The sequence below is a fragment of the Somniosus microcephalus genome, chromosome 17 (assembly GCF_052327205.1).
Source record: "Somniosus microcephalus isolate GS21.2 chromosome 17, FLI_Smic_1.0, whole genome shotgun sequence".
NCBI classification, from domain to species: Eukaryota; Metazoa; Chordata; class Chondrichthyes; order Squaliformes; family Somniosidae; genus Somniosus; species Somniosus microcephalus.
The window spans coordinates 63,568,402-63,590,669 of NC_141003.1; the positions used below are offsets into that span (position 1 = coordinate 63,568,402).

Consider the following 22,268-nt stretch of genomic DNA (forward strand, 5'->3'; position numbering starts at 1 on the left):
GCTGCCACTGCTGCTTTCCCCTTCCCCTTTCCCTACAAACCCAATCCCCCTGGTCCTCTACCCTAACCTGAACTCCCACCACTCTCTAGTTTCTCTCCTATCTCTCCTCATGCCCTCTCCAAGCTCATCTTGTCCATAAGGTCCACCTCCTGCTTCCTCGATCCTATTCTCATTAAACTGCTGACCACCTATCTTCCCTTCATGGACCCCAGGTTAGCTGATATTGTTAACAGCTCCCCCTGCTCAGGTACTGTCCCCGTCTCTTTCAAATCTGTCGTCATCATCACCCCTCTCCAAAGATCCATCCTTGACCCCACTGTCCTTGCAAACTACTGCGCCATTGCCAACCTCCCTTTCCTCTCCAAAGTCCTTGAACATGTCGCCTCCCAAATCCGGGCCTACCTTTCCTGCAACTCCATGTTTGAACCCCTCCAATCAGCTTTCCGCCCCTGCCACAGTACTGAAACAGCCCGTCTTAAAGTCACAAATGACCATGGTAAATTATCCCTCCTCATCCTTCTCAACCTCTCTGCAGCTTTTGACATGGTTGACCACACCATCCTCCTTCAACGCCTCTCCTCCATTGTCCAGCTGTGTTGGACTGCATTCGCCTGGTTCCAGTCCTATCTATCCAGTCATAGCCAGAGAATCACCTGCAATTGCTTCTCTTCCTGCTCCCACACCGTTACCTCGGGAGTCCTTCAGGGATCTATCCTGGGCTCCATTTTATTTCTTATCTACATGGCGCCCATCGGCGACATCATCCAAATATATGACATCAGGTTATACATGTACATTAATAACACCCAGCGCGACCTCTCTCGACCCCTCCACTGTCTCTACATTGTCACACTGTAAGAATATGGGCTTTTGCAGGTATTTTGGGGGATCAGGTATTGCACAAGTTAAATGACCCTAAGCTTTTCTCTAAAAGCTTAGCTCTGAAGAAACACCCTGTCTTGGATTTTCTGCTGACTCAAAGTCCTAATCTGCATCACAGATGGCCTTCTTATCTCTTATCTCCCTGTATCTGTAGGAATGTCCAAAATCTTGCGAGTCATTAAACTACTGTATAACCAACTATGAATCCGTTCACTAATTTTCAATATTAAGCTTTGCTGGACTGTTGTTTAATATTAAGATTGCCAGTTTATAATTTTTATTAAGTTAGTATAGTTTTATTAATGCAGCCTTACATCTTTTCTGTTATAATTAGGTGAAAGCATGTTAAAAATCAGACTCTAACGAGAACCCATTGTCATCAAGGTCCTGGGTTGTGTCACCATCATGAACAAAAAAAAGCTTGTTCTAAGGCTGAAAAGCAGATAAGGGAGGCCTGAGGCCTGTGCCTGGAGTCAGAGCTTGCCGGGTCCATGATTGGGTAGAATAGTGGGTATGGAAGATACATGATTGGATAGAACTTTCTGCAGATACAGTTTTGGGGTCTATCCTAGTGGGTTTTGGTCATTCTCGGTGCAGAAGGGTCAGGATGGGCACCAATCCGGACAAGTGCAGATGCGTATGCGAGTAGAAGGAACGAGGAATGGGCCATTACTGCTACCCAAAGGACAATAACAGGGAATATAATTCTTAATTGTACTTTGTAAACTACTGCTCAAATATTGGAATGTACCAAGTCTCACTTATGCTTAAATAAAATCATAACTGTTACCAATATGGAGTCAGCTTCGAACCATTGAATGGATGGTCCAAAGGGACTCAGATTTTTTCTAGTCTAGCCCAGGAGCTGACTAACAGTTATTGATATATTTTGGTGTAAGACGGATCCTAGGACTGGTGTGGTTGGCCGCCTAGCCAGTTAAGGAAAGAAAACCTTCGGGGAGTGTAGGACAGCTTAACCTACCAGCAGTGTTGTGGCAATTCCTTAAGGATGGCAGACTTGAGCAATGTTGAGAGGGCCAGAGATAAGAGATTTGAAAACGTGTGTGTGACAGATTTATTGTCGTTTTTGAGCAGTCCAGAAGGCAACAGACTGGATCCAGAGCCAAATAACTCTGGCCAAAATGAAATTAGATAAAGGCAGGCAGTTGCTACTATAATGCAAGCCATGTTTGCGCGCAGCGCGGCAACGTAAGGGATAACAACTATCAGAGAGATGAACAAGAGAGGGGGCAGTTCTGGTCTTAGTTTTAGGGAATGAAACTGGGCAGGTGAAAGGGGTATCAGTGGGAGAGCATTTTGGTGGTAGTGATCATAATTCAGTTAGATTTAACGTAGTTATGAAAAAGGGCAAAGGTAGATCAGGAGTAAAAGTTCTCGATTGGGGAAAAGCCAATTTTACTAAGCGGAGATGTGATTTAGCAAAAGTGGACTGGAAACAGCTACTTGAAGGTAAATCAGTGTCAGAGCAGTGGGAGGCATTCAAGAAGGAGATAGTGAGGGGTCAGAGCAAATGTGTTCCCACAAAGAAAAAGGCTGGGACTCCCAAATCTAGAGCCCCCTGGATGTCAAGGGGCATACTGGGTAAGATTAGGCAAAAAAGAGATGCTTATGTCAGATAACGAGAGTTAAATACTGCAGAAAGCCTAGAAGAGTATCGAAAATGCAGGGGTAAAATTAAAAAGGAAATTAGGAAAGCAAAGAGAGGGCAATTCGAACATTTACAAAGCACGGTTTTCTTAATTCGGTTACTCCAGTCCGAGTCCAAGTGATTGACTCCTGCCCCACCCCCCCCCAAGGTTTCGCCAAGCAAGAAGTAATTTGGAATAAAAAGGATTTATCTCTGCGGACGGTGGCAAGACATTGTCTCCAGCAGGGTTGATGCAGTGGATTGTGGCAGAGGCTGAGAGGAGGCAACAGCCCTTAGGGTTGGTCAAAAGTCCAAGCCCATTCTAGAATCGTCCCAGGGTCAGTGAGAACGGCAAGGCAAATCAGCTAGCCAAGAAGTTCGGGATTGCCCTAGCAGTGTGGAAATCACCATCTTGCAGGGCCAGATAAATAACGTTCAATGTGAAACACCCTCTTTAGATCATTCAGGGGTGCAGGTGGGGACCCTTGGATTAAATCAGTCCAGGCGGCCATCAAAGGTGCCTTTAACAGAAATTTTTAGAGTACAGGGTAACTTGTTATTTTATCAGGGTGAATGGGTGGTCCCACAGTCACTTTGTAATGGGCTGCTCCATTGAGCCCACACTCCTAGTGGGCAGCAGAAGGGTGACAGCTAGGTCCAAAGGCTGGTGCAGCAGATGTGGAGGCCTTGTGTGGATCAGACCGTGAATACCATTATTAATGACTGCCTCACGTGTGCCCAGCATGATCCCGGGCCCAGAGTTAAAACGCCCTCTAGCCGTGTCCCAGCATCCATGGCTTGCGGATAAATTTTCAGACCGATTACATTGGCCCATTTCACAGGACTTAGAAGGGTAACCAGTATGTCTTGGTTATAACTGACTGTCGCAAACATCAGAAATTATAAATTAGTTTGAGAGAAAAAGCACTAAATTAATCTATGATGGAATAAAGGAGGATAGGAAATATTCTGTCCCGTTATTCTTTTGCTTTCAACCTATGTCCCTTTAAAAAGCCTGTATGAATGTTTTGGAGTCCACAAACTGTGGGAAGCTTCGCCCTCTTTAACCCTTTTTGTAAGCATGGTAAAGATTTTGGCCAGGATTTTCCAGAGTGGTAGCGGGTGCGATCAGTGGCGGGTCAGGTGGGAAAGTTGTTATTTTTGACAGTGGGTCATCTCGCTCCCACGCACCTTTCCCCCAGGCGTGTCTGTTATCGCGGAGCCGACTCGACCAGCAGCGGCAGGGACCCAATTGAAATGATTATCAGGTAGTCAACATGCACTTAAGAGCCTTTTATCACTTACTTTTTAAATTTCCCCACATGGCCATGGGATTCATGCAGTTCGGGAGCCATGTCTGTCAACCTGAGGTGGGAGTTCCGTGGCCATTGCTCCAACTGATTACTTGACAGCATGAAATGTACAGTAAAAACTCCCACTTGACAGATGATCACTTTCCTCAGTTCAGTCTGCACAGATTCTGCAGGCTGCAAGTCTTTCCAGCAAAGTCTCCATCCAGTCTCACCTCATTGGAAGAACTCTCTCACCATTGACAGAATGCTTCTGTCATTTGTTCTTCACCTGTCATCTATTCCATCAACATGGGTGCCATTTATACTGTCTCACCTTGGTCCTCAGAATTGGACCACGATGAGCCCCAACACCAGCAGCACCAGGCACACTAGCAGCACCAACAAAACACCAACCTTCTCCGCAATCACCTGTTTTGCACAGGATATAGGGCATCAGCACCCGAGCATATTGCTGCCCAGGAGGCCTGGGATGGCCTCATCATGGCCAGATTTAGTTAACTTTATGCTGTACACCCATATGGCTGCCACATGATGCGCCAGGTTGGCACCACCCCACACCAACACCATAAAGGATCCCTATAATGACCAAGTCATTCCTTTCACACTCATCAGCATTGCAGGGGATCCCGTTATGTCTCACCATTCACTGCAACTCACTAAGCCACTTCCAAAGGTGCATACAAATCTGTCCAAGAATGCAAAGTGTTGAAAATAAAGATTTTTATGTTTGACACCACATTAACAGAAACTTTATATAAACATTGGGTAAAACACCCAAGTGCCTACCCTTGTGTGTTGTTAGTTGGTATAATTGGATGAGGGTGAGTGTGAGGGGTGGCTAGTGAGATGGGGATGTGATAATGTAGATAGAGAGGGAGTGATGGGTGGAGGTGTAAGGTAAGTTGGTGTGAGTAAGGATATGCAGGAGTAGGGTAGAGACAGCAGAGTGATGGGGATGTGATGAGAGGCACAGCAGAATGAGATTGAGTGTGGCTCTGTACTAACATTTCCTGCTCTAATGAGATCATTGAAATGTTTGCGGCTCTGCCCCCAGAACCTCCTGACCACATCCCTGCTTGTGACATCCTCTGCAATCTGCAACCAGGCTGTCTTGGTCTCCTGGGGAGGTCTCTTCCGCCCATCGGAAGGGAAGAGGAACTCCCTGCGTGCTCGGATTCCCTCCATAAGCATATGGAGGGAGCCATCAGAGAACCTGGGTGCAGCCCTCTGCCTCTGTGCAGTAATTGTCAGTGTTTGTAGCACTCCAATGCTGTAGCGCACTGACAGCACTATGTTAGATTAAACTTCAAATGTAATGTGGCCGTGGTCCCTTTAAAGATCCTGGCTCAAAACGCACCATGAGATTACCAGACCCGCGCCATCTTATTGGACTGGGTAACTCGCTGGGCAGGCTTAATAGGCCCCATTAAGGTAAGTTCATTTTCTACAGCAGGATGGAGCCAGCAGCGGGGTCGCGACCCCCCATGGACACCGGCTGCACCGGACCCGCCCAGGTAGGCAAGATTCCGGCCTTTGTTTCATTGTGAAAGCTAACCTTTCTTCAGTTATATTCAGTAATTTTAGTCATTTGGAAAGCCACCTGAAGAAAGAAAAAGTAAGATGACGTAATTTACTGGGTTTTTTTGTAAGCTTGTGCTATTTTGTTTTATTTTATCTGTTCTGTATTGCGTTTAGTTAATAAAATATTGGTCTGAATTAAATTGGAATTATTGAGGTTAACTAACCTATTAAATCATGAAAAACCAGACTCTTATTGTGGTCATAGTGAAATTTAGGTTATTATTATAAATCTGGACATGAGGCTAACATATATAAAAATTCTTTGAATGGTTAATGATTTTAATTGGAATTTTTGGACATTTGAATGATTTTGAGTGATTCTGCTTTTTTAATTATCTTGGTTGTACTGGGAAAATCTTGGATTTGGCAACCTCTTAAAAAAAAATGCTAAAAGCTTAAAAACAATTGGAGTTTAATCTAAAATGCTGTCTTCCCTGATGGGAATGTTTTTTCATTAAGTTAATAATGATGTCACTAATGATTTCTGCTGTTTCAATTCCTACGGATAAAATGCTTTTCCAACATCTGGTCCTGAATGACTCATCATTTCCTCCAGCTAAATATTGGGAAAAATGAAGCCCTTGTGTTCGGTCCCTGCCACAAGCTTCGTTCCCTAGTCACCAACTCCATCCCTCTCTCTAGCCATTGTCTGAGGCTGAACCAGACTGTTCGCAACCTCGCCGTCCCAATTGACCTTGAGCTGGGCTTCTAACCCCATATCCTCTACATCACCAAGACCACCTACTTCCACCTCCGTGACATCGCCCGTCTCCGCCCCTGCCTCAGTGCCTCAGCCCATCTGCTGCTGAAACCCTCATCCATGCCTCTGTCACTTCCAGTCTCGACTATTCCAAGAACCTCCTGGCCGGCCTTACATCCTCCATCCTCTCCAACCTTCAGATCATCCAAAACTCTGCTGCCCATATCCTAACTCGATCAACATGTCTTGTGTCTCTACGTTCCTTACCTTGCAGCCACAGGCAGCCAATGCTGGTGCCAGAACAAGGCTGACCTTGTCCCCGACTCCTCCTGTCGAGTGCTTGTCAACTACAAACCCAGACCACTCCTTTGGCCATTGCAGGACAGCACCAGAGACTTTCATCTCTTGGGTCAGATTCACTGCCTCCTCCTGTGTCATCCCCTGCAGGCGAATTGCCATCAACATGGCCCCTGACAAAGAAGATTATGGAGACTCGTTAAAGACAACACAACCGGCTTCTTATAATTATGGCAAGCCAGCCCACGTTGGGTGCTGTGATTCTGCTGATGTTCAATATCACAGAGCCAGGACTAATGCAAGTTTCAGATTATTAGTGGGTTTGTGTACAGTGGGTAATTGTCTATTAGTGAGTTTCTGTACAGTGGGTTATTATATTTTAGCGGGTTTGTGTACAGTGGGTTATGGTATATTAGTGGGTTTGTTTACAGTGGGTTATTGTATTTTAGTGGGTTATTGTTCTCTCTTAGGCAGTCCCTCGGAACCGAGGATGACTTGCTTCCACATTAAAAATGAGTTTGCAGGTGACTGATGAGCCCAATGCGGGACCTACAGTCTCTGTCACAGGTGGGGCAGACGGTGGTTGAAGGGGCAGGCGGGTAGGGTGCTTGGGTTGACGTGTGCTCCTTGCGCTTGGCTTCCGCTTGCTCCCGGCGAAGAGACTCGAGGTGTTCGGCGCCTTCCCAGATGCTTCTCCTCCACTTTGTGCAGTCTTTGGCCAGGGATTCCCAGGTGTCAGTGGGGATGTTGCACTTTTTCAAAGAGACTTTGAGGGTGTCCTTGAAGCGTTTCCTCTGCCCACCTGGGGTTCTCCTGCCATGTCGGAGCTCTGAGTAGAGCGCTTGTTTTGGGAGTCTCATATCGGGCATGCGGACGATGTGACCCGTTGATTGGAGCTGATCGAGCGTGGTCAAAGCTTCGATGTTGGGGATGTTGGCCTGAGCGAGAACACTGATGTTGGTGCGCCTATCCTGCCAATGGATTTGCAGGATCTTGCAGAGGCAGCATTGGTGGTACCTCTCCAGTGCTTTGAGGTGCCTGCTGTACATGATCTATGCCTCGGAGACATACAGCAGGGCGGGTATCACTGCTGCTCTGTAGACCATGAGCTTAGTGCCGGATTTGAGGTCCTGGTCTTCAAACACTCTCTTCCTCAGGCGACCGAAGGCTGCACTGGCACACTGAAGGCGCTGTTGGACTTCGTTATCGACGTCTGCCCTGTTGACAGTAGGCTCCCGAGATAAGGAAAGTGGTCCACGTTGTCCAAGGCCTTGTTGTGGATTTTGATAATCGGGGGGCAGTACTGTGTGGCGGGGGCAGGTTGGTAGAGGACCTTTGTCTTACGGATGTTTAGTGTAAGGCCCATGCTCTTGTACGCTTCGGTGAAGGTGTTGACGATGGTTTGGAGTTCGACCTCCAAATGAGCGCAGACGCAAATGTCGGCTGCATGCTGTAATTCGATGACAGAGGATGGGACGACCTTGGATCTGGACTGGAGGCGATGGAGGTTGAACAGTTTCCCGTTTGTTCTGTATATTAGCTCCACTCCAGCGGGGAGCTTACTGAGGGTGAGATGGAGCATTGTAGCAAGGAAGATCGAGAAGAGCATTGGTGCGATGACACAGCCTTGCTTGACCCCAGTCCGTACATGAATTGGGTCTGTGGGGGAACCATTGGTCAGGATCACAGCTTGCATGTCGTCATGAAGCAGGCGGAGGATGGTGGCAAACATTTGAGGGCAGCCAAATTCATAATCCCTCACAGTTGCGTGTCGAAGGCCTTTGTGAGGCCAAAGAAGGCCATCTACAGCAGTTGGTGCTGTTCCCTGCATTTCTCTTGTAATTCTCGCACAGTGAAGATCATGTCCATTGTGCCCCTTACTGGGCGAAATCCGCATTGCGACTCTGGGAGGAGCTCTTCAGCCACTGGGAGAAGGTGATTGAGGAGGATTCTTGTGATGACTTTCCCTGCAGCTACAGGGAGCTCAGGGCCAGGGATCACGAAAATATCAGTGCTAATTTGATCCTGTGAGAGACAACATCATTCATGTCCGAGGCCGGGACCCAGGAGCAGTGACGAGCCCAGCAGCGAGGTCAAGGCCCAGAAGTGGCGCAGCATGGACCAGCAGCGGGGTCGGGGCCCAGGGAAGGTGCGGCACGGACCAACAGCGAGGTCGGGAGGACCACAATGCATCCTACGAAACCCAGGCAGAGAGGACCTGCAGGAAGGAGGGAGGAGGACAGTAGCAGTATGTTTGTGTGTGTGTGCTAGGCCGTTGTAGCAGAGCCTGGTCTCTCCAATCGTCTTGGGTTATTGTATATTGGTGGGTTTGTGTACAGTGGGTTATTGTATTTTAGTGGGTTTGTGTACAGTGGGTTATTGTATTTTAGTAAGTGAACAGCTGTAAAATGGGATCTTTTATACAGCTTTGGCAGCTGTCAGGTCATGAGATAATTCAATGCTAAATCCACTTACGACATGCTGAGCTGACGTGTTCCCCGAGCAGCGGGTAACCCGTGGGGAAGCACGTAAAATTGAAATGCGAGCTTAAAATAACAGTTAATTGGATGTTAACAACCCATTTAGTGATGTGAATTGCCTCCCCCGCCGCTTGGTGTCGGGTCTGTTCAGCGCAGACAGACCCGACACCTGGGAGACTCGCGTGGAGGCGGGTTGACAGTGGGTTCCCTGCCTGCTGTCAATCTTTGCTATTTTGACAGTGAACCCGCCTCCGAACCCGCTCTCTGAGCACCGGCAAAATTCAGCCCAGTGAGCACACTGACAGCCCCTGAAGATTGAGGTCACCAATCAAAGGCTGACTCAGGTCACATGGCAAGGCAATGTTTACTAAAAACAAGATCACATCTGTGCCCCTGTGTAGAATCTCCAGCAAATGTTATTATCCCATCATAGAGGCAGATAAATGATTGGAGCCACAGAAATAAACAATGGTTTTTCAATTATATTAATTTTTAAAAACTCTATGGTGTTAAGCAAGAGTCTGATGGCGAGGCCCAGGGAACTGGTGTCCATGAACTGTGTAAATAACTGTGTTTTGCCATTTTGTTTAACTGTGACTTTTTAAAGTTTTCTTGCATTTAATGCTGTTTTTACTGATTTTCATCGAATTTACCCGAGTTTTCTGTATCCACATTTCCCCCCCCCCTAATTTACTCCCATTTTTTCAAACACTGAAAATAAAGTCCGATAAAGCCCCAGGTTTTTAATTTGCAAAAGACCCTTAATTTACAGATCCTTTTGAATAATCAGTTGTGCAATACTTGTTTCTTTAATAAACAACATACAGTATTCACCTGACTGTCGCAATCCACTGTTTGGTCGCCTTATCTGAGGAAGGATGTTCTTGCCATGGAGGGAGTGCAGCAAAGATTCACCAGACTGATACCTGGGATGGCAGGAATGACGTATGAGGAGAGATTGGGTCGATTGGGCTTATACTCGCTGGAGTTTAGAAGAATGAGAGGGGATCTCATTGAAACTTATAAAATTCTAACAGGACTAGACAGACTAGATGCGGGAAGGATGTTCCCGATGGTCGGGGAGGCCAGAGTGGTGAACCTGTGGAATTCTCTACCACAGTAGGCCGTAGAGGCCAATTCATTAAATATATTCAAGAAGGAGTTAAATATATTTCTTAAGGCTAAAGGGATCAAGGCAGGAACAGGGTACTGAATTTGGATGATCAGCCATGATCTCATTGAATGGCGGAGCAGGCTCGAGGGGCCGAATGGTCTACTCCTGCTCCTATCTTCTATGTTTCTATGTTTCTATTTACATTTACAGAGTCACTGGGCCCGATTTTGTGGATTGTGTGGGAAATGGTTGGATTCCCTGAATGTGGGGTTCTGACACACAAAAAAATGGGTCAGCCAGCTGCACGCAATTTTCCCTCAAGTGGCCAATTAATTTCCAGCGTGTGGGCAGCCTTGCTAATTGCCCATTTCCAGTCAGGAAGCCCCACAGTATGATGTCATCATTCATGGTGCTTTCAAGGTCCACAGCAAGCATTGCTTCCTCTGTTGGCTTCCAAACGAACCATACAGGATGGCAGAGGAGCCTGCAGCAGCTGTGGCCAGTGCCAGACCCCGAGCTGCCTCCAAATTCGATGAAGCTTCACTGCAGGCATTATTGGATGGGGTTAGGGCCCACAGGGAGGTCCTCTTCCCTAGGTCAGGCAGGAAGAGGCCTCCCACTGAGACCAAGGCTGCATGGATGCAGGTGTTAGCAGATGTCAACTCGAATGTGCATGTCACCTTGGCATCACATCTCTAACTCCTTCCTCTACTCCCCCACAGGACCATCCAGAGCCCCCGTCCCCACTGTGGAGGAGGAAGAGGCTGTGCAGCCAGACTCCTCAGAGGAAGCTCCGACCGCTGAGGGCGCAGCGTCAGCAGAAGTAAGCGCACCCAGCACCAGCGCAGACACTCACACTTCAGGGGGACCTTCGGGACATAGAGTAGTGTTGTCACCTGGTGTTTCACAGCTCACAAGTGAGCATCAGTAGATTCTGGAGACAGGGACAGCAGTGGAGAGTCCTCGTCGGAGGGCGCAGGACTCTGTCAGCTCAGCTCAGCTGTGCTGCATGTCGCCCTCTGCCTCTGGCTCCATCCGCAAGAAAAGAGGTGATGGATCTCCATGCACAGATGCAGGAGTCTCTGGCAGGTTTTGTCTCCAGGGTCGCTGCGAGTGCGGAGCGAATGGAGGAGTCCATAGCGACCATAAGCAGAGCCTTTGTGGAGTCATTGGCGCAGGAATGCATCACCATGGAAAGGTTGGCAACCTCCATGGAGGAGATAACTCGCCAGGGTACGGAAACATGGTGAGTGCTCATAAGAGAATGACATCTCTTGAGGAGCGTTGGCCATCTATTGAACAGAGAAACCAGACCTTCATGGAAGTCTTTCTGAGTAGGACTGCCAGTGCAGATACGGGTCCCCATGGCCCCCTAAAGCGCAGCAAGGTGCTCTCAAGCCACTTCCAAGTGCTGGCCCCTTCTGGTCTGTGCAGCTTCAGGTGAGTGAGCAGCAGCCTGGTGCTCCTGGTGCTCATCCTGCTGTTCCTGGTTCTGCCGCTGCCACCTCTGCTGCTGGAGATCCTCTAATGGCAAGAAGGGAAGGAAGAAAAGGCGTCCCATGCTTCTGGTAGATGCCTCCGCTGAGGAAGCGCTGAGTGAGGGTGGCGAGAGGGGCTTCCCAGGAGATCACATTGGAGAAGTTTGTGAGGCTCCAACCTTCCACAGCTGTGCCTAAGCCTTGGCGAAGTAGCCCCAAGCCTGCAACAACAAGGTTTTTCAACATACAAATGCTGTCCCTTTAAATCGCAGCTTTCCCGAATAACCTGCAGCTGAGAGCAAGCAAGCCAGCAAGCTTCACGGCAGGTTTCATCAGCGGGGTTCCCCGCAGGCGTGTTTAGCATGGGGAACCCCTGAAAATCGCAAGGGCACCCTAAAATGGCATTAAACATGCCAATAATTGCTGATTAGAGTCCCGACGGCCAGTCCCGCCAGCGGCGGGCGGGACTGAATCGGTTCGCGGAGAAACGGCGGTCCAAAAGTCGGACGGGGCGGGGAATCAGGCGGGGGGGGGGGGGTCGCGAACCCCTATTTCGGCAATTTTCGGCCCCCACCCGCCTGAAAAGCCGCCCGACTCTGGCAGAAAATCGGGGCCACTGACTGAGTGATAGAGGCAGACATTTGGCCGGAATTTTCCCCCTAAAAAAATGGGTGGGTTTGGAATGCAGGGGGCAGTTAAATTGTTAAAAATGGGATTCCCAACCTGATCCTGCCTCCAACCCGCCCACTTCTGGTTTTGCCGGAGGTGGGACGGGGGGGCGGGGGGGGGGGGGGAGGGGTGGGTGGCAGGCGACCAATCCACTCCAGGGGGGCAGAACCCTCTTTCTCCCCATCCATTTTGAACTTAACTGCCTGGGGACAGGTCCCACAGAATTTGTGAAACCCGACAGTTAAACAGAGGCAGAGACTGTTGCATCCAGGAGGTAAGTGGATTTATATCTACCTCCTGGATCCAGGGTCCCTACCTAACCCACCCCACGCGATTGGAGACCCCCTCCCACGAGACCTCCGATCACCCCCCCAGGCCTCCCCTACCCCGCCACCGCCACCCCCCCCCGCCCCACCACCACGATGATGATGAGGCCAGCCCCGATCCTCCGGCTCCCCTGCTGATCCTCCGCCCCACCTCCCCACCCCCCCCCCACCCCCGGCCACACTCGATCCTTGGCCGACCACAGCCCCCCCCCCCCCCCCCCCCCAAGCAATCCCCACTTGCCTGCCGATCCCGGCCTCCCCGATCCCCTGCCGATCCTGCAACCCCCCCACACCTGCCGATCCTCTCTCCCCCTCCCAATTTCCAACCCCCTCCCCCCGCCAATTGCCGACCCCTTCCTGATTCCCGACCCCCTCCACACTGATTGCCGACCTCCCTCCCCCGGACTCGCAACTGAGGCCTACACATCCTCAGCCAGCTAGCCTCTCAAGCTGGCTGGCTGCGGGCAGAAAACCAAGGCCTCACATTCAAATTAGGCCCTGCCGGTAAAGTCGGCAGGGCCTGCGGGAAACCCGGCCTCCCGAGTTTCCCCCCCGCCTCCGGCTCCCCCCCCCCCCCCACCCACCTCCCCAAAGAGAATTCTAGTCTTAGACTCAGTTCTGGGGCATTTATCATAACGTTCCTTATTCAGATATTAATTCCAGCGCCACACATCAATATTAAATGCAATCTGCAAGGATAATCTAACTCGTCCAGCTATGAGCCAGATTTCTCTTTCTGTTTCACCAAGATTCTTGTAATTTATTAGTGATTAATCGAGGTGATTAACCGAGGTGTGATGGCTCTCAGTATAACCACCTGGTAGCTCATCCAAATGGCCATTCTTCATGTGTGAGCCTGGACAGGGGGTGTTGCAGGTTAGTCAGTCATGGCGGGTATCACAACGGAGCCTGATGCGACATCCATATGCAGACTTTCCATACAGAGAAACTATTGCCTCTGGTGGGGGAATCCAGAACAAGGGGGCATAACCTTAAAATTAGAGCTAGGCCATCCAGGAGTGAAATTAGGAAGCACTTCTGCACACAAAGGGTAGTGGAAATCTGGAATTCTCTCCCCCAAAAAGGCTGTGGATACTATGGGGTCAATTGGAGCTTTCAAGAATAAGCTCAATAGAGTTTGGTTGGGTAAGGGTATCAAGGGATATGGAGCTAAAGTGGGTAAATGGAGGAACAGATCAGCCATGATCTAGTTGAATAGTGGAACAGGTGTGAGGGGCTGAATGACCTCATCCTGTTCCTATGTAACAGGATTGAGAGGCTGAATGGCTTCCTCCTGTTCCTAGGTTCCAGTAGGCAACCATTGAATGGCATGCAAGAGTGGGACCCCTGGTTGATTTTCCCACTCCCAAACCATGGATTCTGATGTTAATTGTAGTTGTCGCTATTTTCCTGGTTGAGATCGGTACAGATTAAGGATTGGTCAGATCTGGGACTGCACTGAACTGCTCGGTTTGTCTCAGTACCACACTAGGCAGTACATTTATACAAGACATCAGACAAATTCTAATGTGGTCTGGCATCAGGTACACACTTGTCACACTGCAGATGTCACACTTACAGAGTTAAGACAATTAAAAAAGAAAGAGAAAGACTATCTGTAAGTGTTACCTATCTGGCTATCTTGGATGGTTTGCTTTGTTACACCTTGCACAAAGTTCCGTATTTCTTCTGCATTCAAAGCTTGTTTGTCTCGTTTCTTCCGAATCATTTCCGGGACATTAACGTGCGGTTGACTGGTGCACATTCCCTCTGCATTCATCTGAAGAGGAAAAGAAGTCGACCCATTGAGGAAAAGAAAGACTGATCCCAATGGAGCAGGTGTCAGATATAGAATACAAATGTTACTTCATCTACCAAAGGGGATTTCAATCACATCTATCAAATCCCTGCTCGATCTTCTCAGTTTGAAAGAAAACTGCCCTGGTTGCTCCTCACTCAGGCCCCTCACCACTTTCTCCAGAGTTATTTATGCCTTCTATAGCAAGGAGACTTCTGTTTTTGTGTTCAATGCCATTCGCTATAAACTCCAAAATCCCTTAATGACTTTTATCCTATTTGACCATCATTAACTATTTTCTGTATCTGCTCACTGATAACTTTGCTTCTCCTCTGCATTTACCATATAAGCTATATTTCTATTCTTTATTCCAATTCCCTCATGGTTTTTCTCTAATAATCTGCATCCGCCACTTATTTGCCCATGTTTCTAGTCCTGGATACTCGTTGGCAGTTGGCTACTGCTCTCAGTTTGGAATAATCATCAAAATTTTCCCATAATTGACGTAAAATCCTAGAATTTATGACATCCACAGAAGCACATTTTCTAACAAGGCCTTGTTAGATCGTCACCAGGAGCAGGAACCCTGGCTGATTTTTTATCTCCACATATGGCCCAGGGACATTGAGTCTCCAACTGTTGCCCCAGGTGAGAGCAGCTAAATCAGCGCAGACTAGTGAGCAAAACCCGTTACTTTCCTGGTCTCTTTGGCTCAGTGCTACAGCGATGTACTAACCCAGTCAATTATTAAACTGGCACGTCCCTTTAAGAGAGAGTCAGATGACTGAGCAAAGAATGCTTCAGTTGGACAGTCTCTTGTAAATATAACCCTAAAATCATGCGCAATTCTGTTGGTTAATAAAATCAACTTAAACCCAAAACAAGTTTTGGCCTGGTTATATGAAAAGCCAGTTGTCGAGGGCTTGGGTGGAGGACAGGATACAACGGAATTATTTTAAAGTGTAATTTAATCCAAACATTCAATCAGTCTGGACACATATCTCACAGTCAGCAACAAAGAGTTTCTATTGATTACTTCTTGTGTAAGACTCAGTTCCCATCCAAGTTCTGTCCCAGTGCAGTTCGCAAACCATGTTTAACTCATCGAGGGTAACATTAACTCTTATCGCTGGGTGTAAAATGGGAGATAGTCAATCGGCCACCCGACTTTCAAAATGGGGCGGGGTGTAAAACGGGCGCCCAACTTGCTATCACCCAGTTTTCACCCGGTCATGAGAGTTAAAATCTCCCCTGGTCATTACAAAACAGATGAATTCCCTCGAAGGTGGTTCTTCATTCTCTACTTCTGTATACCTGACTGCCAGCTCCACATACAAACCTTGGTGCAAAGTGATCACGGTCTTTGCTGTGCCATTGACTGTACAAAGATCGAGGCATCCAGACCTCCTGTCGGGTCCTCTCAAGGTGAGCAACAAATGTGACCCTACGTCTCAGGAAAGGTTAAGGAAAGTTGGGCCAGTTCCTTTAAAGAGGAGGCAGCAAGGTGACCTAATTGAAGCTTTCAAGATGGTGTTACACATTGGATGAAATTAGAGGGACATATTTGTGTCAAAATGGTTAGGGAAGAAGTTGAAAGAGATCTGGAATTGATAGTGGACAACACGGAGCACGCCCAGTTATTGCAGAGCAGGAAACAACAAGGCAAACAGAATATGGAACTCGACTACCTGATCGGTAGAGTATAAATCAGAGATCCTCATGTGAAGCTCTGGTCAGTGATGAGTTCAGTTCTGGTCATTGATCCCTGGGAATGGTGCAGAAAAAGGCCAGGAGGCGGATCCCTAATCTGAGTTATAAGGAAAACATCTACAGCTTTGAAAGGAGGTAACTGAGATGGGAACTGACAAGTCTTGTAGAAGTGAATAAGGTACTGGGTGGAATACAGAAGGTCAATGCTGAGCACGATTCTAAGTTAAACCATGACCATAGGACAAGGGGACACAGAGGCAAACACGAAAAGGACAGTTCAGGACTGATGTTGAGAACCATTTCTTCACACAGACTGATTGATACTTGGAATGGGCTCTGGGTAAGGGATTGGGGGCAAGAACTCTGGGCAGAAAATAGTTGAGGGATATGGTGAGAACCTGGGTCAGTGGGGATGAGGGATATAAAGAGAAGCTGTGTAGGCGGGGATGAGGGATATGGTGAGAAGGTAGGTAGGTGGGATTGAGGGATATGAGAGAAGCTGGGTAGGTGGGGTTGGGGGATATGGGGAGAAGGTAGGTAGATGGGGTCACATCTGCCAAACAGAGATATGTTTGCTGGCTTAATGGCCTTTTATTCCTAAACATTCTTACTTTTTTCTTATGTTCTGGATCCTGATCAGAGACTGAGTGGCCTTACAGTGATAAAGAGAGCCAGCGGAAACTGTCCTACCTGTGTACCCTTGGGAAACACTCCCCAGCGACAGGCCTGTATATTCTGTGCTTCACTGGATGTGGAATCCAAGGCTGATTGTCCTGTTACAGTAACAGAATGAAGCACCAATTCCACGTTTTAGGGAAATTTAGATCAGTATTTATCTGGTTCTGATCCTGGTGTAGAGCTCCTGTAAAAAAAATCTTCCTGATTATGAGTTCACACGGTTCCTCTCCATTAATACAGGATGGAGGAAACAGACAGTGCAACAATCTCTGAGGCTTTTTATACAAATATAATTTCAATCAGGAATGGCCGGTCGCTGGCTCAAAGGTGAATATAAGGTGGCTTGCAGCCAGAGCCAGCTGCCAATCGTTTAGTAAATCCTGGGGCTGTGGGTGAGCTAACAATAGGATAAACTGCAGAATGACACACTAGCATAAACTGACAGTCACTGACAGTTCAGAAACAGCTGCAATATAGGCCTGTAACCTGCTCTCCCTCATCTCCCCTTGCCCACACCTCTGATGGGGGCAGGCCAGGCACATTTCAGGGAGTCACTGACCTTTACAAAAAAAGTGTCCCAGGATGTTTCTATTGCTGTCGCGATCTCCTGGCTTCTGAAAGACACCAGGGAGGAAACTTCACGGAACAGGTTCGATGGGATTCCTCCTGTTCTGAATGAGCACTTGCAGAACTGACAGAAATTTAAAGGGATACGTTCTCACCTCCAAGCCAAGGGAAGGAGATTGTACTGCCACGATCCTACTAAATGGAGGGTTCTCATTCCTGCAACATCCAGCTGCCACATTCCTCATAGGCCATTTCTCCAGATCCAGACAAGTTTAGATCACCTCTATCTTCCGCCTCCCAGCCCTTCACATCTGTAATTCTGGCTCTGCTCAAAATGCCTAATGCACACTTCCGAAATACTTCTGTGACATGTGATAGAACTGGAATTTCATATTCTTGCTCGTGACAGCCCTGTCCTATTGTACTGGTATTTGTCTTTGCCATTTGAACTTCACTTGACTCCACCCTCTGGGCTTTCTCTTTTACACCATGTCTTTCCTCATAGGAACAGGAGTCGGCCATTCAACCCATCAAGACTGTCCTGCCATTCAATTAGAGCATGGCCGATCTGTCCCTCCATTTACCCACTTTAGCTCCATCTCCCTCGATACCCTTACCCAACAAAAATCTAGCGATTTCAATCTAGAAAATTTAAATTGTCTCCCAGCACCCACAGCCTTTTGCAGGACAAAAGGTCTTAAATATAAATATTAAAATAAGGTATCAGGAAACATTTTTTTGCCCAAACAATGAGAAAGGGTGTATCAGCTTGGCTCCGTCACTACCACTTACTTTCTTCTGAGTCAGAAGCTTATTTGTTCGAAGCCCCCCTCCAGTGAGTGTGTGCGCTGAGAATCTAGGCTTAGGCTTCAGTGCAGTACTGAGAGCATACTGTAGGACTAGAGGTGCCATCCTTCAGGTGACACTGAACAGATCCCCCGACTGCCTCTTCTAGTGGTTTGGGCGGGTGTTAAAGTTCCCAGGGCAGTATTCGAAGAAGAGCAGGGGAGTTCTCCAGGTGTACTGGCCAACATTCCTTGCTCAACCAACACCAGCAGACGTAGAGAAATTGGTCATTTATCTCATGTTTGTGGGATCTTGCTGTGTACCGAGTGGCTGCCATATCCACCCCATCAGTCTACTCTCAATCATCAGCAAAGTGATGGAAAGTGTCATCAACAGTGCTATCAAGCGGTACTTACCCACCATTGAATTGCTCACCGATGCTCAGTTTGGGTTCTGCCAGGACCACTCAGCTCCAGACCTCATTACAGCCTTGGTCCAAACATGGACAAAAGATCTGAATTCCAGAGGTGAGGTGAGAGTGACTGCCCTTGACATCAAGGTAGCATTTGACCGAGGAGCCCTCGTAAAATTGAAGTTAACGGGAATGAGGGGGAAAACTCTCCACTGGCTGGAGACATACCTAGCACAAAGGAAGATGGTTGTGGTTGTTGGAGGTCAATCATCACAGCCCCATGACATCACTGCAGGAGTTCCTCAGGGCAGTATCCTAGCTCCAACCATCTTCAGCTGCTTCATCAATGACCATCCCTCCAGCATAAGGTCAGAAGTGGGGATGTTCGCTGATGATTGCACAGTGTTGAGTTCCATTCGCAACTTCCCAGATAATGAAGCAGTCCATGCCCGCATACAGCAAAACCTGGACAACATTCAGGCTTGGGCTGATAAGTGGCAGGTAACATTCACCCCACACAAGTGCCAGGCAATGACTATCTCCAACAAGAGAGAGTCTAACCACCGCCCCTTGACATTCAACAGCATTACCATCGCCGAATCCCCGACCATCAACATCCTGGGGGGTTACCACTAACCAGAAACTTAAGCAGGGACATAAGTAGGTTAGGCAGGGTGATGGTGATCTGAGGCAAATGGGGAATAGAGAGGGTAGGGTAAAGAAGGGTGCCGTACACACAGGGGGCAGTGTTTCATGCATGGGTCATACATAGGTTGAGTGGGAATTTAGTTGATGATGCAGACAGGACGTATTGGATAGTGGGAGTGTACTGAACAATGAGTGAGGGATTAGTGCAAATTAGAGTTGGTGAGGTGATGGGAATCAGGCAGTAATGGAGATGCAGGAGACAAGGGGGAAGGAGAGTGACACTGGCATGAAATGACAACCCAGGGGCATTTTGGGACACAGGGTGTGAAGGATCAAAAATGTCAAGGGGATATTCTAAGGGGGTGGTGAATGAGATGCCTGTGCACTCTCCACATCTTCCCCACTGCAGCCCAAACCCCTGCAGGTGCTGGTAAAACCCTCCTCTCCATCCACCCTGCAGCCCTGTCTGAATCAGCCATTACACACCACATTCCCTTTATCACTCTCCCTCACAAGGTTTGTATTTTTTTTGGAGTCCTGCTCCTACTCTATCACACATTCCCTATTGTGCCATATAATCCTCCTGGCCTTATGAAACAACTTATCCTGGAAATTCCCCAGAGCAATGATATGTGAGGTCTACTAATCTAAATTAGTTATTAATCCATGGTGCTGTCATCCAATTCCTAGAAGCAGAAGAACTCTACAGTCAGACAGCTCATGTTGGTCAGAGACCTTGATTGCAAACAGTAGGACAGTTAATATTTGATAAGACACTATTCGGTATCGCCCTATTTGGGGCGCAATTATCGGCCGGGCGCAAAGATTAGCGCCTGCCGCTAATTATCGCCTCCGACAGCAAACTTGGCTTTTATTGCCCCTGGAGGTGATTGGAGCGCTACATCAAGCGCTACACAACTCTCTTAAGGCACTAAGGCCGAGGAGCGAGGCGCTACCTCAGAGGGCGGGCGCAGCGCAGGTGCTGTCAGTTAGCGATTGAACACAGACACACTGGCGCCGGTCAGTTCTTAAGGGGAGGGTTGATCTTGCTCTGCAGCACACCCTGCTCAGTGGAGCCTTGAGTCGCAGCCTGGGCAGGCCTGTGGCTAAATCTAGCAACCAGACACTATGGCAAGGGCCAGGGAACAAGCGCAGCGCTTCTGCGAGCGGGCTTTGGAGGCTCTGGTTCACAGGGTGGAGTGCAGAAGATCCATTCTGTACCCAGAGAGTGGCAGGAGGCCTTTGCCAAGCGAGTACAGGAAAGTGTGGAGGGAGGTGGCTCAGAGAGTGCCCTCAAGCAGCATGGTGCCTAGGACCCATGTGCAATGTAGGAAAAAGTTCAACGACCTCACTCGGGTCGTCAGGGTGAGTGCCTTTTTTTCAAAACCTCTTCATCCCTCCATCTCCACCTCACTTTATGGCCAGAGGGTCTTGAAAGCCCCAATGCCCAACACTCATCCAACACCTATGGCCCTTTCATCAAACGCACATTCCACACTTTGCATACAGTAAGGGCTATGCAACCATGGGAGGCATTTCAGGCAAGATCATGGCTGCATACAGCAAGGGCTATTCAACCATGGGAGGCATTTCAGGCAAGATGATGGCTGCATATTTACTCAGACGCCGTCCTTTTTCTTGCAGGCCAAGCTGTCTCATAATAGGAGACAGCAGCAATGGACCAGTGGAGGGTGGCCTCACCTTCAAGCCCTCAGCGATCTTGAGCAGCGCGTCCACAGGATTGTGGCAAACCGGGTGATTGGTCCCATCGCCACTGGAGACGCCGACCCCGTTCCGGACAGCAATGGTAAGGTCATCACCTTTTTGTCCTCTCTCCTTCCACTTGTTCCTCACAACAGCAGCCTTTGACACTTTCATTCCAAATCACTAAATCGCTGCACTCATGCCTCCCTTGCTGCCACCCTGTCCTCACGCTAAAGCCACTCTTGTACCTCCCTGCTTTCAGATGGTGATTCACCAGGTGAGGAGACAGGCCCTCAAGTTGCCAGTGAGAGTGAAGCTGAAGGCGAGGAGGAAGAGGAAGCCGGACCATCAGCGCCACCCTCTACCGAGGCAGCCCATACCCACACTGGGAACACGCCTTCCCTGGAGGGGAGCAGGGGGGAATGGTCTGATGAGGGTGAAGCTCCAGGACCCAGTGGGCTGCAGCAACGCAAGGAGGGTAGGGAAGCTCGGGGGCCTTCTCCCCGGACGGAGAGTATGGCCTCGAGTCCTGCTGCACTGGACGCAGACGAGGAGCGGGTCCTCGCTGAAATGAGCGCCCAGGCGGAGCAAAGGCACACTGAGCTCATGGCTGCAGTGGCAAGGATGCCCGAATCCATTGAATCACTGGCAAGGAGTGTGGAGCACTTCGTTGTAGAACAGACGGCTGCCAGGCAAATGCTAAGTGCTGCAATGCAGTCAGTGGCTGGTCTCATACAGACGCAGATTGAGGCCACGCGAGCACTGACTGCTGCCACCCTCGCTGGATCGGGCAGATTTCCCCGGGGCTCTCACCACGCCACAGCAGGCCAGCAATCTGTGCTCCATCAGATTGCTCCGGATGCTGAAGTGCTGCCCCGTGGGAGTGCCAGTGTGTCGGTCGAGCAGGGAGTTGCTGTCCTCTCTCAAGAGGACAGCATTCCTGCCACCACTGGCACTTCTCCACTGCAGTTGCCACCACCTGTAGGACAGACTGCTGCCGCCCATGCAGAGTTGGAGCAGTCAGCAGCCGGGCCCTCCAGGCCCAGAGCTGGTCCAGGCCGTCCCTCAAGGGCATCTGCAGTCTCAGTTTCTGACACTCAGCAGCCTTCCCCCAGCCTTGCTCCAGCCACTGGGGTCCCATTACGGAGGAGCTGCAGGGTGGGAAGGGGGCAATTTCGCAAGGGAAGCAGATCACCCTCGAAGGGCAAAAAGTAGGAGATGTGGCAAAATGTCTTTCATTGTTTTATTGAAGGCCGAGGTTCGTGGTCAAATTTTGGTTACTGTTTTGGACATTGTCTCCAGGTTGAGAGCCAGTTATGTGAATGACCTTTTTTTTGTGTTTCATTCTATTACTTTGTCATGCGGAAATGAGACACAGTTTGTGAAATAAAGAAGTGTTTGTATTCAAAATGTGCATGTTAGTTCTTTGCACTCATTGTTGCCTTGACCGGCTTAGGGGTTGCGGGATGGTTTCATT

General features: G+C 48.8%; 2 protein-coding genes across 3 annotated transcripts in view; both read right to left on the reverse strand.

Annotated features, from left to right (window-relative positions):
- The window catches only part of tymp (thymidine phosphorylase), a 37,745-nt gene extending 20,930 nt beyond the window's left edge, over positions 1-16,815 (reverse strand). The window contains exons 1-3 of one of the 2 annotated variants that reach the window (XM_086010545.1): positions 16,687-16,815; positions 14,118-14,268; positions 6,392-6,594 (exon numbers count right to left, since the gene is read on the reverse strand). In XM_086010545.1, coding sequence (XP_085866671.1) covers positions 6,392-6,594; positions 14,118-14,268 — 354 coding nt within the window. In that variant the 5' untranslated portion in view covers positions 16,687-16,815. Of the gene's footprint in view, positions 1-6,391; positions 6,595-9,735; positions 9,828-14,117; positions 14,269-16,686 lie in introns of those variants that run through there. The other variant, XM_086010546.1, reaches the window with a different exon arrangement.
- guca1aa (guanylate cyclase activator 1Aa) overlaps positions 16,773-22,268 on the reverse strand; it is a 72,676-nt gene continuing 67,180 nt past the window's right edge. The window contains exon 4 of the mRNA XM_086010550.1: positions 16,773-16,858. Coding sequence (XP_085866676.1) covers positions 16,773-16,858 — 86 coding nt within the window. The remainder of the gene's footprint in view (positions 16,859-22,268) is intronic.